The sequence below is a fragment of the Gorilla gorilla genome, chromosome 19 (genome assembly GCF_029281585.2).
Source record: "Gorilla gorilla gorilla isolate KB3781 chromosome 19, NHGRI_mGorGor1-v2.1_pri, whole genome shotgun sequence".
NCBI classification, from domain to species: Eukaryota; Metazoa; Chordata; class Mammalia; order Primates; family Hominidae; genus Gorilla; species Gorilla gorilla.
This window is the reverse complement of record NC_073243.2, coordinates 25,167,347-25,183,766: the sequence shown is the minus strand read 5'-3', so window position 1 is coordinate 25,183,766 and position 16,420 is coordinate 25,167,347. Positions and strand designations below refer to the sequence as shown.

At 49.7% G+C, this 16,420-nt stretch overlaps 1 protein-coding gene across 1 annotated transcript; it reads left to right on the top strand.

Annotated features, from left to right (window-relative positions):
- Positions 1-3,763: 3,763 nt before the first annotated feature.
- RCVRN (recoverin) lies at positions 3,764-15,347 on the top strand. The gene is made up of 3 exons (XM_004058577.5): positions 3,764-4,445; positions 10,578-10,689; positions 13,473-15,347. The coding sequence occupies exons 1-3, from the start codon at positions 4,065-4,067 to the stop codon at positions 13,580-13,582; spliced, it is 603 nt and encodes a 200-aa protein (XP_004058625.1). The 5' UTR covers positions 3,764-4,064; the 3' UTR covers positions 13,583-15,347.
- Positions 15,348-16,420: the final 1,073 nt, after the last annotated feature.

The following is a 16,420-nucleotide window of genomic DNA, read 5'->3' as shown; positions in this document are numbered from 1 at the left end:
CTGTAAGGGGACAAGAGCAGAAGCAGGAAGAGCTGTTAGGAGGCAGAGGTGACGCTGCCTGCACAAGGCAGGTGCAAGGGAGGCGGGAAGAACGGTCCGGTTCTGGATGTACCTTGAAGGTAGAGTCAAGATGATTTCTTGATAGATTGGAGTGGGTTGTGACCGAAAGAGAAACACTGAGAATGATGCGAAGGACCTCAATCCAAGTCATCAAAAGGATGGATTGTCATTTTCTGCAATGGGGACAGCTGTGGGAGGAGGGTCCTTCCCCATTCTCTGTCTCCCCCGCCACCTTCTCCATACCCCCTTTTCCCTCTCAATGCAGACTTCTCTGCAGGTGCTGGCTCCAGGCCAGAGGGCGGGAGGGTCGTCTTGGCCTTCAGCTCATAGCAGGCAAGGTCGAGCAATGGGGAAGGGGGGTGGCGTCTGGGTCCCAGCTAATGGCCAAGATGGAGCTCCTGCTTGAGGGGACAGGGCCAGCTTCTGGGAAGCATCTTTCAGTCCAGCGAGGAGAGCGAGACCAAAACTGGGATCCTCTGCCTGGAGATGAAGCCTTCTCCTCTAGAGCAGTCTTTGGGTTTTGGGAGAGTTTATGGCCCCAGCTCAGACTTAACAAATTGACTCAATACATCATCTCCAACAACTTGTTTGGCTAAGGAGCATAAGCTCTCCCTCTGATAGAAGATGTTTATGCAGGTTTTCAAACAAACCTCCAGGTCATGACCCCTCACTCTCAGCATCAACACAGCTGCCTGCGGTCCCCTGGGGCCCCTCCTGGGCACAGCAACCTGGAGAATGTGGACTGTACCAGGCTGCTTCCGACCTGGGTCCAACTCCTTCCTCCTTGTGCCTGGAGAGGACAGCAAAGACTGGAGGGCTCTGGCTGCCTTCTGCCTCGCCCAGGGCCTCTTTCATTGACATGGCAACCCCACCTCTTCACTTACTTGTCCTCTAGGCTCAGGCCTCCTGTGATGTAGACAAAGGAAGCCTAAATGGACAGGCTGGCAGACCTGGACTTTCCTTCCTTCTGGCATTGCCATTTAGCAACCATGTGACCCCAGGCTGGTGACATGCCTTTAGGAGGCCCCACGTCTCACTTGTAACACTGGCTTCGCCTCATCTGCTGCAGGCTTGATGTGGACAGGGGTGCGATCCAGGAGGCACTTCCAGTCGCCCCCTACTAGTGGCTCAGAGCAAGGGGCCGAGGCCTCTGACCTCACTCTCCCTCCATCCCCAGGGCTGCCTCAGGGCTGCAAGGAAGCTCTGGAATGAATGCGATTCCAGGGTGTGGCTTGGGCTCCCGTTTGTTTTCAAGGCTAGTGACTGTCCTGTTTCTAACTGCTCTTGAGAATAAATGCACGCTACAGGATGGTGAAAGCCTAGGAGAGGAAGGACTCCTATTCAGAAGTAATATTCTCACTGGGCGTGGTGGCTCACGTCTGTAATCCCAGCACTTGGGGAGGCCAAAGCAGGCAGAACATGAGGTCAGGAGATCGAGACCGGCCTGACCAACATGGTGAAATCCTATCTCTGCTAAAAACACAAAAATTAGCTGGGCATGGTGGTGAGCGCCTGTAATCCCATCTACTTGGGAGGCTGAGGCAGGAGAATCGCTTGAACCTGGGAGGCAGAGGTTGCAGTGAGCCGAGATCGTGCCATTGCACTCCAGCCTGGGCACAGAATGAGGCTCTGTCTTAAAAAAAAAAAAAAAAAAAAAAAAAAACTCACAAAGTGATGGGAAAAAGTTAGAAAGTTCACACACACACCCCAGTATGCAGGTTTCCTGAGAAATCTCTGAAACTGTACTGGGCAGAGCGGCTGGGAGGGATGAGTCTGCCCCTTGGTGCCTGAACCTCTCGGTCCTTCCAGAGTGACATGAGGTGGGCCTGGCAGGTGGCTTTCTCCCAGCAGCAGGGACCTACCTTCCGCTGCCACTAGCCTGTTAGTAAGTAGGCTAAAATCCCCACTTTACACTTTGAGATGCAAAGCGGGCGGATCACCTGAGGTCAGGAGTTTATGAGACCAGCCTGACCAATATGGTGAAACCTCGACTCTACTAAAAATACAAAAAAAAAAAAAAAAAAAAAATTAGCTGGGCGTGGTGGCAGACACCTGTAGTCCCAGCTTCTCAGGGGACTGAGACAGGAGAATTGCTTGAAACCAGGAGGCGGAGGTTGCAGTGAGCCAAGATCGTGCCCAGCCTAGGTGACAGAGGGAGACTCCATCTGAAAGAAAACCAGTTTACCTGCCTGGAGACCGTGGGGTTTATTCTTCATCATTCTCACCCCAGGGCAAAAAGAGACAACTCTCCATCCATGGCGGCAAGGCTGGGGTTCTGAGTGTGTCCCCTGGAGCACTGCGCTCTGCTAAGGAAAGTGCACGCCCACCCTCCCTTCCTTCTGGGTGACAAGAATCCAGGTGTGCAGCATCTTCACTAGGTTGCTTCCTCGTGCTTGATACTCCCCGCTGAGCTGCACGGACGCGAAGCCTGCCTTTGCACAGCTCCGTCTCTGACCACTCAGTTATTTACCCATTCACTCAGCAAACACGTTTTCTTGCCTGCTCACTCCAAGTCCACAGCAGACGGACACCCTGCAGCCTGCCATGGAGCCACAGATAGGTTGTGTTTGGCCCACACCATGTTTTGTTATTTTTTTTTGTTTTTGTTTTGTTTTTTTGAGATGGAGTCTCACACTGTCACCCAGGCTGGAGTGCAATGGTGCAATCTCGGCTCACTGTGACCTCTGCCTCCCGGGTTCAAGCGATTCTCTGGCCTCAGCCTCCCAAGTAGCTGGGATTACAGTCACCTGCCACCATGCCCGGCTAATTTTTTGTATTTTTAGTAGAGACAGGGTTTCACCATGTTGGCCAGGCTGGTCTCGAACTCCTAACCTTGTAATCTCCCCGCTCAGTCTCCCAAAGTGCTGGGATTACAGACGTGAGCCAACATTAAAATTTTGAATTAATTGCCAAAGTTGAAAAGTGTGGAAATTGCATGAAAAATTCTGATTTTTGGATTTCTCTTGAATAATTAAAAAAACCCCAAAATCTCACCATCCATGTGACCACGTTCACTGGCAGCCCCTTCCCGAGGTGACACAGGCCTGGCTGCCCCCTGCTGGTCCCTTCAGGCAGTTCACCTTCACTCCCTGTGACTGATGGACAATAACAAAACGAGTGTTTAGCATTAGCCATGTGCCAGTTTCTAAGTGTGTCACACATATTGACTCACATCAGCCTCACAATGACAGTGTGGTAGATGCTATGATGCCCATTTATTCAAGAAAGACTTGCTGGGGGCCCAAGCTTATCAGATTCTGGCAATGGAGATGTATCCGGGAACAACACAGACAAAATTCCATCCTTCACGGAGCTTTCATTCCGGAGAGGGGACATGCGGCATGCCGATGATGGTGGGGGCTGTGCTATTATAGATAGAGGGTCAGTATAGGCCTGGCTGAGCAGGTGACATTTAAGCAGAGACATGACTGCAGTGAAGGTTTAGAAGAGTGTCCTAGGTGGAAAGAGGTGAAGAAACAAGCCTGGGGCCACACAGCTAGTTAAGTAGCCAAGCTGGGACTTGAACCCATGCTGGCCCCAGAGTCTGTGCTCCTAACCATTGCATTCTAGGGCTTGATGTGAGATGCCAGCCCTGCCCCGAGATGCTCAGAGTTAGTGAGGAAGAGAAATAGGGAACATGGCTGCTGTTAGAGGGCTGGGGCTGGGGGTGCCGGAGGCCCCAGCTCTGAGGGTTCCAACCTCCTGTCCTGTTCTAGTATCGTCCCAGGAGGCCGAGATGAATTGCCTGCCTGCCCTGGACTCTTTATTTTAATCTCACTAGGGTTCTGGGAGCACCACCCCCCCAACCCCACCCCGGCCCTCCACAAAGCTCCTGGGCCCCTCCTCCCTTCAAGGATTGCGAAGAACTGGTCGCAAATCCTCCTAAGCCACCAGCATCTCGGTCTTCAGCTCACACCAGCCCTGAGCCCCAGCCTGTGGCCAGGGGACCACGCACGTCCCACCCACCCAGCGACTCCCCAGCCGCTGCCCACTCTTCCTCACCCATGGGGAACAGCAAAAGTGGGGCCTTGTCCAAGGAGATCCTGGAGGAGCTGCAGCTGAACACCAAGTTCTCGGAGGAGGAGCTGTGCTCCTGGTACCAGTCCTTCCTGAAGGACTGTCCCACCGGCCGCATCACCCAGCAGCAGTTCCAGAGCATCTATGCCAAGTTCTTCCCCGACACTGACCCCAAGGCCTACGCCCAGCATGTGTTCCGCAGCTTCGATTCCAACCTCGACGGCACCCTGGACTTCAAGGAGTACGTCATCGCCCTGCACATGACCACCGCGGGCAAGACCAACCAGAAGCTGGAGTGGGCCTTCTCCCTCTACGACGTGGACGGTAACGGGACCATCAGCAAGAATGAAGTGCTGGAGATCGTCATGGTCAGTCTCCCCTCTCCCCTTCTGGCTGGGCGGTGCCGGGGTCGCTCCGGGCTGGGGGCCCCCTGCTGCGGCTGCTGCAGAGGGAGTGGATCTGTGGGTGGAGCGGGGGATGCAGGCCACTGGCTCTGAGAGCCTGGTGCTCCGAGATGCTGACATTGATAGAGAGGTGGGCACTTGCCCACAGCTTCGTTGTCTTCCCGGAGCAGAATCTGAGTGTTTCCTAATACAGCCATGTTATGCTTGGCTTCACGATGTTTGGGTCAACAATGGACGATATAGACCACTGTGGTCCCATAAGATTGTAATGGAGCTGAAAAATTCCTACTGCCTAGTGACGTCATAGCACAGTTACTTTATTTTTCAAATGCATTTAGTGTAGCCTAAGTGTATCCGTAAAGTCTGTAGTAGTGTACGGTAATGTCCTAGTTCTTCACATTCACTCACTACTCACTCACTGACTCACCCAGAGCAACTCCCAATCCTGCAGGCTCCACTCATGGTAAGTGCCCTAGACAGGTCTACCATTTCGTATCTTGGTTTTTTATTTTTTATTTTTTTGAGATGGAGTCTCACTCTGTAGCCCAGAGCTGCAGTGCAATAGCACGATCTTGGCTCACTGCAACCTCTGCCTCCCGAGTTCAAGCAATTCTCCTGTCTCAGCCTCCCGAGTAGCTGGGATTACAGGCGTGCACCACTATGCCTGGCTAATTTTTGTATTTTTAATAGAGACGGGGTTTCACCATGTTGGTCAGGCTGGTTTCAAACTCCCGACCTCCAGCGATCCGCCAGCCTCAGCCTCCCAAAGTGCTGGGATTTACAGGCATGAGCCACTGTGCCCGGCCCATTTTTTATCTTTATACTGTATTTTTACTGCATGATTTCTATGTTTAGCTATGTTTAGTTGCACAAATACTTACCATCATGTGGCAACTGCCTGCAACATTCAGGACAGTCACGTGCTGCACAGGTTTGTAGCCTAGGAGCAAAAGGTTGGACCATGGAGCCCAGGGATGTAGTCGGCTCTACCATCTGTGTTTGTGTGAGGATGCTCTATGATGTTCCCACATAGAAGTTGCCTAAAGATGTGTTTCTCGGAATGTATTCCTGTCTCTGAGCGACACGTGACTATATTTACATTTTTTCTTTCTCTCCATCCTTTGTTTCTTCCTTCCTTTATTAAAATGTCCTTTGAAATTTTCAGCAGTACACATTCAAGTTGAATCACTGTTCGTTCTAAACACACAATATGCTTCTAATATAAAGTAGAAAGAGGTCAAAGTTGGGGGCATGAACTCTGAGTTCTAGTCCTCATGTTCTCCCCAGCACGGGGCGGATCATTGCACCACGCATGAGCCCCTGCTTCCCACTCGCGGTGTGGCTCCCTGGCTCCTGACAGTTTCTCTGTGAGGCGCACAGGCTTCCATATGGTTCCCAGCACGCCTTCTCCCCTGTCCATACTGTCCTCCTGTCAGATCCTTTGTTGTGAAAGTAATGGCAAAAACCATAATTACTTTTCCACCAACCTCGTAGGTGTCTTGAAAATGGTTTATCTGATATAAAAGTAACTCATGAAATTTAGAAACTGAGGCAAAAGAGACTAAAAATTGCCTCTAATTCCAACATCCAGGGAAAACTTTTGTTAGTATATCAGTATATACCTTTTCAGTCTTTTACCTGTGTAATTTTAAATAATGTTAAAGCTATGACATATTCACATACGATTTTTTATCATACATTTTTCAGTTACTCTTTTATCATGAGTGCTTTCCATATCATTACATATTCTTCCAAAACACTTTTTTTTTTTTCTTCAGACAGAGTTTTGCTCTTGTCGCCCAGCCTGGAGTGCAGTGGCGTGATCTCAGCTCACTGCAACCTCCGCCTCCCGGGTTTGAGCAATTCTCCTGCCTCAGCCTCACGAGTAGCTGGGATTACAGGCACCTGCCCAGCTAATTTTTGTATTTTAGTAGAGACGGGGTTTCACCATGTTGGCCAGGCTGGTCTCGAACTCCAGACCTCAGGTGATCTGCCCGCCTCGGCCTCCCAAAGTGCTGGGATTACAGGCGTGAGCTTCCACACCCAACCTCTTCCAAAACTCTTTTAATAGCTGCTTGGAATTCTGGCTTATGGAAATGTGGAAATTATTGAACATTCCTATATTTTTGGACATTAGGTTGTTTCCATTTCTTTCCTATTATACCAGTTCTAATTTCCTTCATTTGATTTTTTTTTTTACTTATTCTTTTTCAGTCCCCCTGCCCCTGCCACTTACCTTATTCTTCTAATTCCATTCCTGTTAGTAGAGACTATTGTTCAGATGTTAATAACTTTGTGTGCATTGGCAATCATGCTTTCATTTGCATGATTACAAATGCACAAAAATCTTCCACAGTTATTAGGAGAAATCATAAATAAAACAGCAGAGCATGCAGCTTGTGGTCCATGGGCTTATTCTCAATGCTCAGCTCGGGCCTCCCATTCTGGCAGGCGTGTGTCTCTCTCATTGTTATCTTGGCACAGCCTGCAGAGAAAGCTCCCTCGGATTGGCTGTGGGGTCTCTGGGTGGCCTGGGACAGGGACTAAGTCTTCAGAGCGGCATAAACAATGCGGGGCCCAGCAGAAGCCTACAAATTGATACTCATTGAATAAAAGGAGGAGGAAAGGGAGGAGGGGGAAATGAGGGAGGGAGAGAGGGAAGGTAGGAGTCAGGAAGGAAAGAGGGGGAAGCAAGGGGAAGGAAAGAAGGAAGGGAGGGAGGAGAAGGAAAGGAGGAGAGAAAGGAAGAAAGAAGAAAGGAAAGGGAGGGAGGTAGACTCCATCAATGGCTGGGGCTGTGCAAGGTGGCAGAAGCCTCTGCTATTCACCAGATTACAAGTTCATGGGCAGAGCACTGACTGAGGGAGTTAAAAGTGAAGGGTTCTAGTCCCAGCTCTGACTCCAACTAGCAGTGTTGCTGTGGGAAAACCATATAACCTTCCTGGGCCCAGGGTGAGGATTTGATTATTTTTGCAGCCTTTCCTGAGGCTCTGAAGGTCTGTCCCTCCGTGTTGGAAGTGGGGTGGGCAGGCACTCACTGCCAGCTTCTAGCTGGCACACCTGCACATGGTGCCCAAGGCCCTGCACAGATGGATAGGAGTGTAGGAGCCACCTACACTTGCGTCCAGCTCAGGGCTTTGAGTGCTGCCAGCGACGCTGCTGCCCTGGGCTGCTGGCTTTGGCCTCTTTGCTCCTTTATCCAGCACCGGGGGCTGAAGGGAATCTTCTCAAAGCTGTCGACCTTCCCTCCAGGATAATTTCACAGCCATTATTGCCCCTGCCTGACCTGCTCACAGGTGTCTCCGGGGAGGCAGAACCTCCCAACTCCCACCCAACATACCTGCCTGCCCTCAGCATCCAAGGACCTACTGCCTTGGGTGTCCCCTCTGGACCCAGCCAGTGCTGGTGTTCCTGAGCCACTGGAATCCTAGAAACTTGGAGCTGGAAAGGTGCAGGGAGCCCTCTTGTCCCTTTCCCTGATCTCACAGGTCTGGGGGCAATTCGTGCTTCCCCTACATTGCATACCCAACTGCTTTATTAGAGCGGAGGGAGGTGAGAAGGATGGGATCCTTGAGCCCAAAGCTAAGCCTTTTGCTGAATCCATCCTTGAGCAGAAAGTTAAATGAGGGGCTTCCTGTACCATGGGAAGACCTTTGAAAAGTTCTTGTTGATGCCTCCCTGTCCCTCCCCCAGCCTTGGCCAATGCTCTCCAAGGCCTTCCAGTGATAAGGAGGTGAGTGGGCTATGGCACAACACAAGGATACCAATTCTAGAATCAAAATGCCTGGGTTCAAATCTCCACTCTTCTACTTCTAGCTGGGTGACTTCCAGCAAGTTAGTTGTCTCAGTTTCTTCATCCATAAAATGGGACCAATAATACCTTCTTCATAAGGTTATTTTGAAGATTAGGCATAAAAAATGTTTAGACAAGTGACACCTAGGCCAGGGGCAGTGACCCACGTGTCTAATCCCAGCACTTTGGGGTGCTAAGGTGAAAGGATTGCTTGAGCTCAGGAGTTTGAGACCAGCCTGGGCAACACAGTGAGACCCTGTCTCTATAAAAAATTCAAAAAAACTTGCTGAGCATGGTGGTGTGCACCCGTGGTCCCAGCTACTCAGGAGGCTGAGGTGGGAGGATTGCTTGAGCCCAGCGTGTCAAGGCTGCAGTGAGCCGTGATTACACCACTGCACTCCAGCCTGGGTGACACTGCAAGAACCTGTCTCAAAAAAACAAAAAAACAAAAAAAAAGAAGAAAAGAAGAAAGAAAACAAAAGAAAAGAAGAAAAGAAAAGAAGAGTAACACTATTAAGTACTCAACAAATGTTAGCCATTATTGCCATAAGCCAGTCCTACTGAGCAACTGAGGTACAGTATGAACCCAGAGGAAGAGGTTTACTATTCTAAAACCTCTGGGTAGTAGGGTCTGAAGTAGTCATTCCCAAACTCCAACCTCAGGACTGCCGTAAGATTTTCATCAGGAAGCTTTTTCTTCCTTATTTTCATTTTTTTAAATAAGTGAAATTAGTATGTCTACATGGCCAGAAAATCACAGTACAGAAAGGTACAAAATAAGAAGCAAAAGGCTTCTTTGCCTCTTCCCTGAATTCCCTGTCCCTTATGAGGGCCTCAAAAATACAGATGCCCAGGTCCTACCCTCAGGAATTTTGATTCAGTAGATCAGGTCCGCACCTGTACATCTGTATTATAACTGCTGTCTGCTCCCGTGGGCTGGTCGGGCACTGACAGAGGGACATTGTGATGGAGGTGACCCAAAGTCCCTGATGTGTCTTCCATAATTGTTGTACCATTTTATATTTCCAGCAACAGTGGACCAGGTTTCCCTTGTCGCCCAACCCTTGCCAACGCCTGTTATTTCTTGTCATTTTTATTACAGCCATTCTAACAGGCATGAGGTGATATCTCATTGTGGTATTGATTTATATTTCCCTGGTGATCGGTGATGTTTCTAGATACCTGCTGGCCACTTGCGCATCTTCTTTGGAGAAATGTCTATTTGGGTCCTTTGCCCATTTTCTTTCTTTTTCTTTTTTTTTTTCTTTTAGATAGAGTTTTGCTCTTGTCACCCAGGCTGGAGTGCAGTGGCACAATCTTGGCTCACTGCAACCTCCATCTCCCAGGTTCAACCAATTCTCCTGCCTCAGCCTCCTGAGTAGCTGGGACTACAGGCATGCACCACCACGCCCGGCTAATTTTGTATCTTTAGTAGGGACGGGGTTTCACCATGTTGGCCAGGCTGGTCTTGAACTCCTAACCTCAGGTGATCTGCCTGCCTCGGCCTCCCAAAGTGCTGGGATTACAGGTGTGAGCTACCGCTCCCTGCAGCCTTTGCCCATTTTTCAATTGTGTTATTTGTTCTTTTTCTATTGAGTTGTACGAGTTCCTTATATATTCTATATAATGTATATATTATATATATAGAGAGAGACAGGGTCTTGCTCTGTCACCTAGGCTGGAGTGCAGAGGTGCAAAAATGGCTCACTGCAGCCTAGACCTCCTGGGCTCAAGCGATCCTCAGCCTCCCGAGCAGCTGGGACTACAGGCATGCCCACCACCTCCGCTAATTAATTTTGTTTTGTAGAGATGGAGTCTCACTTTGTTGCCCAGGCTGGTCTCAAATTCCTGCCTTCAAGTGATCCTCCTGCCTTGTCCTTCCAAAGTGCTGGGATGAGAGACGTGAGCCACTGCACCTGGCCCCTTATATATTTTTGATATTAACCCCTTTTAAGATATATGGTTTGCGAATGTTTTCTCCCATTCCATAAGTTACCTTTTGATTTTGTTCATTGTTTCCTCTGACATGGAGAAGCTCTTTAGTGTGATGCTATCCTGCTTGTTTATTCTGGTTTATGTTGCCTTCGCTTTTAGTGTCATATCCAAAAAATTATCGTCAAGACCAGTGCCAAGAAGCTTTTCCCCTACATTTTCCTCCAGCAGTTTGACGGTCTGAGGTCTTATGTTTAAGTCTTCAATCCATTTTGAGTAGATTTTTGTGTACAGTGTAAGATGTGGATTTTCCAGGGTTGCCAGCCCCTTAAAGTTCCTCCTAATGAGTTCTTTCTTTCTGTTTGGTACAGGCTATTTTCAAAATGATCACTCCCGAGGACGTGAAGCTCCTTCCAGACGATGAAAACACGCCGGAAAAGCGAGCCGAGAAGATCTGGAAGTACTTCGGAAAGAATGATGATGGTGAATTCCTTTTCCTTCATTGCCTTTGATTTTTCAACCATGGGCTGTTTCCTGGAAATCCCAACAAGATTTATTCTTCCGAGTCACAGTGTCCAGGCAGGATGGGGGACACCTCATTCCATTGTGCATTTTCAGAGCTGTTTGAAGGGTTCAACAGGGGAATGGCCTTAAGGGTGAGCAGGAGCCAAAACTGTTTTCTGTACAATTAGAACAAGAGCAAACTTCAGCTCACCCTAGCTTTGAATTAATATTGAGTCCCAAGTCAGTGGGATCTGTATTTCTATGGTTTTATTTTGGGAAGTTGGTTTGGGTCCTCTGAGAAACACCACCAAGATAGGATTAGATTTAAATGAGATTGCAAGAGATTTATGGGAGGAAAGGCTGAAGAAGGAAAACAGGCTGGGATCGAGAGGAGGCTGGGAAAGCTATCAGACGGCCAAGCAGATCTGACCCCTGGCAGGGAGAGAGGGAAAGAAAGGAAGGTTAGGAAAGAAAGGAAGGTTAGGAAAGAAAGGAAGGTTAGGTAAGTAATGCCTGAGACTGCAGTGCATTCTGAGGAAGTGTTGACAGAGTCGATGGGGTGTCCTCAGTGCCCCTGTCAGTCTTGGTGCCCCTGCCCTGTCAGTCAGTGGCTGGAAGCAGCCCTCAGGAAGTGTGATCCTGCATTGTAGGCAGTGATGGACTCCAGCACTCGGCTGCTGGGGCTGTGTGTCTGTGATGCTTACGGCCAGCACAAGAAGGGTGTGGTAAAGGAGCTGGTATTAGGCTGGGGCTGCAAACACATATGGCTGGAGGGGCAGGAATGATGAAAATGAGTTATGTGGACAGTCATCTACAAGCAGTGGGGATTGGCAAACAGCAGAGGGTGCACCTCTGGTCTGATGGCTTCCAGCATATTCCATGTGGGGCTATGGAACCCGTGGTTGAGACATCATCTGATTTTTTTTAAGACAAGCCAGCCATGAAGATTTTTAAAATCCAGTGTGTCTCAACTGATAAAACACAGCATGGCCCAAACACATCCAAGGGTCCTGTATTAACCCCTTTGGTGACCTTTGGAGGCAGCCTTCTACCAAGGTTCAAGAAGAAAAACCTGAGCAGGATGCTAAATAAGGGCAGAGAGAGATGACCCTGCTCCTCCTAATCTGCCAACAAATGATGAAATAAAAGAAACATGAAGGTAATTGGGGTAGGAGGAACATAGGACACAGAATTTAAGGAGGCACTCGTTCTCAGAGGTCAACAATGCACTCACAGGACCTGAAAGTGAGCGCCCCCTTAAATTCGCGCCTTGGTACTTTACCCACCTTTCCCTCATCGGCCCTGATTGGCCCCTCACCTTTGAGCACTTTCTCCTCCTTGCACAGACACTGGCTGCCAAGATGCCTTCTTTTGGCACTTTGCCCCACTGGCTCAACTGGCTTCGTGACCTCCCTCTGGGTCTGTTCATGTGTCGAGCCCTGTGTTCTGCTTTTTGCTCATCTGAAAACCTCCCTGGTGAACATCCCGGGAGGGGATGATGTCAGAAGCCCCGAGGTCGATGTGTTACTCCTGTTCGTGATGTGTTGTATGTGTTTCCACGCGGCCCATCTGGAGACAATGCCTCAGGGCAGAGTCAGACTTTAATGGTGGGAGTTTCAAGCTCTATGTGAGCTCTCTGTGGGGCGGCTGGGATGTTAAAACCCAAATTTTACCACCCAGACTTGTGGAGGCAGCCATCCTGGATCCTAACCCAGAAGGGATTAAAGGTATCCAAAAGGCCCAGAGCATAAGTCAGAAATCACATTCAGTTCAGCAAAGCTTTGTTGAGCACCGACTCCGTGCTAGGCACTGTGAACATACAACAGAAAGGAGCATCTGTCTCATGCTAGAGGTATTTCTGCGTGTGACTGCCTTCCCCGCCAGATTAACAGTTTCCCAGGGAGGGACTTCATCTCACTCTCTTCTATTGTACACCCCGCCTCCGCTCCCTGTGGTGGCCTTGGCTCCAAGCACAGTGGCATCTGGGCTCAGGACCATGCATTTAACTGGACTGATCTGAATACAGTTAGCCACCTGATTAAAAACACCGGAAAACCAGGTGTGGCCGCAACAAGGCTGTCTCTCAGTCCTGATCCCAAATAAGGAGGCAGATGAGACTGGGGGACGCAGGGATGGATGCATAGGAAGGGATCATGGCGGAGTTGTCAGCCAGGAATCATGGGGCTGCCTGTGTGCTGCAGGTGCCAAAGAGACCTCTCTGCAAGCCACACTCCCCCTGGCATGATCTCACTGGGCCCTTCACTTCTCACTCCTATTTCTGGAGGGATGTTGTTCCCTGCTTCTCAGCTGAGACTCTGGGCCTGACATCCAGATTGTTTTGCTATGCTCAGACCCCCAGAAGCTCCTCCTGAACTTGATCCTTGAAACTTGAGCTACTATAGAAAATAGAATAACAATTCATAGTTATTAATTATTGAAGTATTTAATAACCAGCAAGGCAGGGGCACCGGCCAATTGGAAGAGACACATAGCACGAGACTGGCATCTTGGGGGCCCCCCCAGTGCCAGTCATTCACCGCTCTTTGCTGGTCTCCAGGGAGCTCCAAGGGTCATGGGAAAGGAGGTGGGTATCTGGACTGGGGTGGGGGAATATTGAATACTCAGGGCCACTGAGTATTCAATATTCTCGTAATAGATACATTCACACTGGGGATACTGGCTAGATGTCAGCCTCATCGCAGCTCACTTGGCTATCAATCCTGGCTGTTTTATGTATGTATATATTTTTTCCCAATGCACAGATAAACTTACAGAGAAAGAATTCATTGAGGGGACACTGGCCAATAAGGAAATTCTGCGACTGATCCAGTTTGAGCCTCAAAAAGTGAAGGAAAAGATGAAGAACGCCTGATGCCAACTGTTCAGCTGTCCTCCCTCCACCTACCACTCACACGACACCCGTGAGCGCCTGCGCACACACACACACATGCACACACACACACACACGCACACATCCACCCCAGGGCCAAGAGAAAGGCCTGCACACAAGCCCACAGCACAGCTCCCTGCCAAACTGAAGCATCTGTAGTGACCCACTGGTTCCTTCTTCCTGGGTCTTCAGCATTCCCTCCCATCATGCCCGGTCCCACCCCTCCCTCTGTCCACCAGCCCATGGCCCTGTGCTAATCCCAGGATTAGGCCATAGGAGTCCTAAGTGTCACCCTGCTGTAAGCTCCTTTGTGGAGTGCTGGGTAAGCAGTTTCCAATAAACGCAAGCTGAGCTGGGCACGTGGCTGCTGATCATCCTTCAGCTGGAAAAGGAAATGATTTCTATCAGTCACACCTCAAAGACAAGGCTGTGTTGCGATGGCAGCCCTAGGCTGGGCTGCTTTGGTGCGGAATGAGTCTAACGCGGTCCTGCTCTCATGGAGCTCATGGTCCAGAGGGGACAATGAACCTGGAAGGAGCCATGACCAGTGGCCCAGGTTACCATGGAAACGTGCAGAGCACCAGGGGAGGACACAGTGGAAGGGGCTGACTTGTCAGGGGGGATCAGGGACCACATCCCTGACGAAGGGAGATTTAAATTCAGACCCACTGCGCAGGAGGTGGGGGACGGGGTCGGGGTGGGGAAGTCTCAAACAGAAGGCGGCCAACACAGAGCCGCTGAGGCATGAACGACCATCTCGAGTTCCAGGAGAAGGTCAGGGTGGCTGGAGGGTAGAAGGAGGAGGGAAAGCAAAGTGTGAGCTGAATCTAAAAGGTAGGCGGGGGCTGGACCACGCAAAGCCCTCCCTGCAGCCTGTGGTAAGCACTTGGGGGCTCACCATGGGGACAGCGGTGCCACTGTGGAGTTGGAAGTAGGAGGGGTTTATGTTTGTAAGAGAAGTCCCCAGCAGGCTAAAATAAGTCAGAGAGGAGCGACTGGGGGCTCCCTGGGATCAGGGAGCCTGATGAATAAGCTTTTGCAGCCACTCAGATAGCCTGGGCCAGGGGAAAGGCAATGGGATGGAGAGGACCAGACCCAGTGAGGACACATTTAGGAGGTAGCATCCACCTGGCTGGCTGAGGGGGCAGGAGGAGAGAAGGCAGGAATGGCAGCCAGGCCTGTAGCTTGGGCAGTGGGTGAATAGCAATGCCATCTATGGAGATGAGAAATACAGAGAGTCTTTGGGGTTTCAGGGAACAATGATGAATTCAGCTTCAATATAGTAAGAGGTGAAAGCAGAGCCATAGATGGCCCTAAAGCCCCTTGTTTTAGAGACAAGGAAAAGGAGTCCCAATGACAGGAAGCAGCTTGCCCAAGGGCAGCCAGCTGATGAGCAGAGGTAGGGCAAGGGCTACCCACTGGCCCCCCACTGCCTCCTCAAAGCTCCAGGGCCTGGGATACCCAGGAACTCCATTAGTGCATTCTCCAAGATCCCTGGATTTGTTGCTTTGAAGGCCCATTTATTCTCCAGCCTCAAGTTCCAAGATGAGATCAGAAGAATGCATGGATGCCCTGGATTCTTGACTGACCTGTCTGCAACCTCTTGAGGCTGGGGAGTCTCTAGTTGCTGGTATTGTGGTGATGCCTCCAGACCCCACTTTAGCCACAGAGATGACACAATCACCACTGCCAAAGAGCACTCCTCTGTGTGGAGAGCAAACGTGAGAATAAACACTTATGAACCGTGCACCATGCTAGACTCTGCCATCATTATTTCATTGATGGAGATGTTATTATCTGCACAATACAGATGAGGATACTGAGGTCAGGAAGTGTGAGTAGGAGTTGGTACTTAAACTGGAGTCCCTTTGATTACACCAGATTTCTCCGATAGTTTTGACCTGGACTCAGCAGGATAGAGAACTCTAGGATTGCACAATGTCAGAGATGGAAAGGGGAAGGAGGCTACAAGGCATGAGTCCAGAGGTTCTGGGAGGAGAAGGATTATTACTAGAATCATCTACCCAAGGCATTCTCCCATGTAGACATAGTGGGCTATATAGAAGCCAGTTCAGTGGGAGATAAAGGACCCTGTGGGTCCAGTCCAGAGTGTTCTAGGAATATAACCAAAGGGCTCAATGCTCTTTCCACCACACTCCATGAATGAATCTGGTTGCTTGGAGGATGAGGCTGGGGGCTTTTCACTTCTCTCTGAGGTCAGGCTATCATTGTCACTTGAGTCTAAAAGGACAGACACTGCATAATCAGGTCCTTGCTGGTTTGTGGTTCAATGGGAGAGCCAAAGAGTGAAAACCTAATTAGTACCTCTTTTTTTAGCTTAGGGTGGAAGGACCACTTGGGCTGAGATTCTCTACAGCTGTATGACACTTTGTGGAAAATAAAGCATGAAGTTCAACTTGGCCACAGGGAAGAGGAGGTGGAGATAGTGATGAGCTATGTCATTGAGACTCTTCTAGATGCAAAAGGTAGATGACCTGGCACAAATTATTGTGGCACAAATAGAAATTGCTTGGCTCTTATAGCTGAAATTCTAGGAGTAGGGCTAGCTTCAGATATGGCTTAATCCAGGGGCTCCAACAATGTCCCAGAGTTCATTTCTCCCTCTCCTGGTTCTGGTTTCTGCTGTCACCACCATTCTCAGACAGGTTCTTCCCATGCTGGCAGGACAGTCACCAGGAGATCCAGGCTGCCTTCTTCACGGTTCCAATTTCAGCAGAAAATAGAAAATGCTTTCTCTTAAGAGTCCCAGCCAAAGTGTCAGGATTGCTTCTCACTGTCTCTGGTTAGTTATATGCCCAT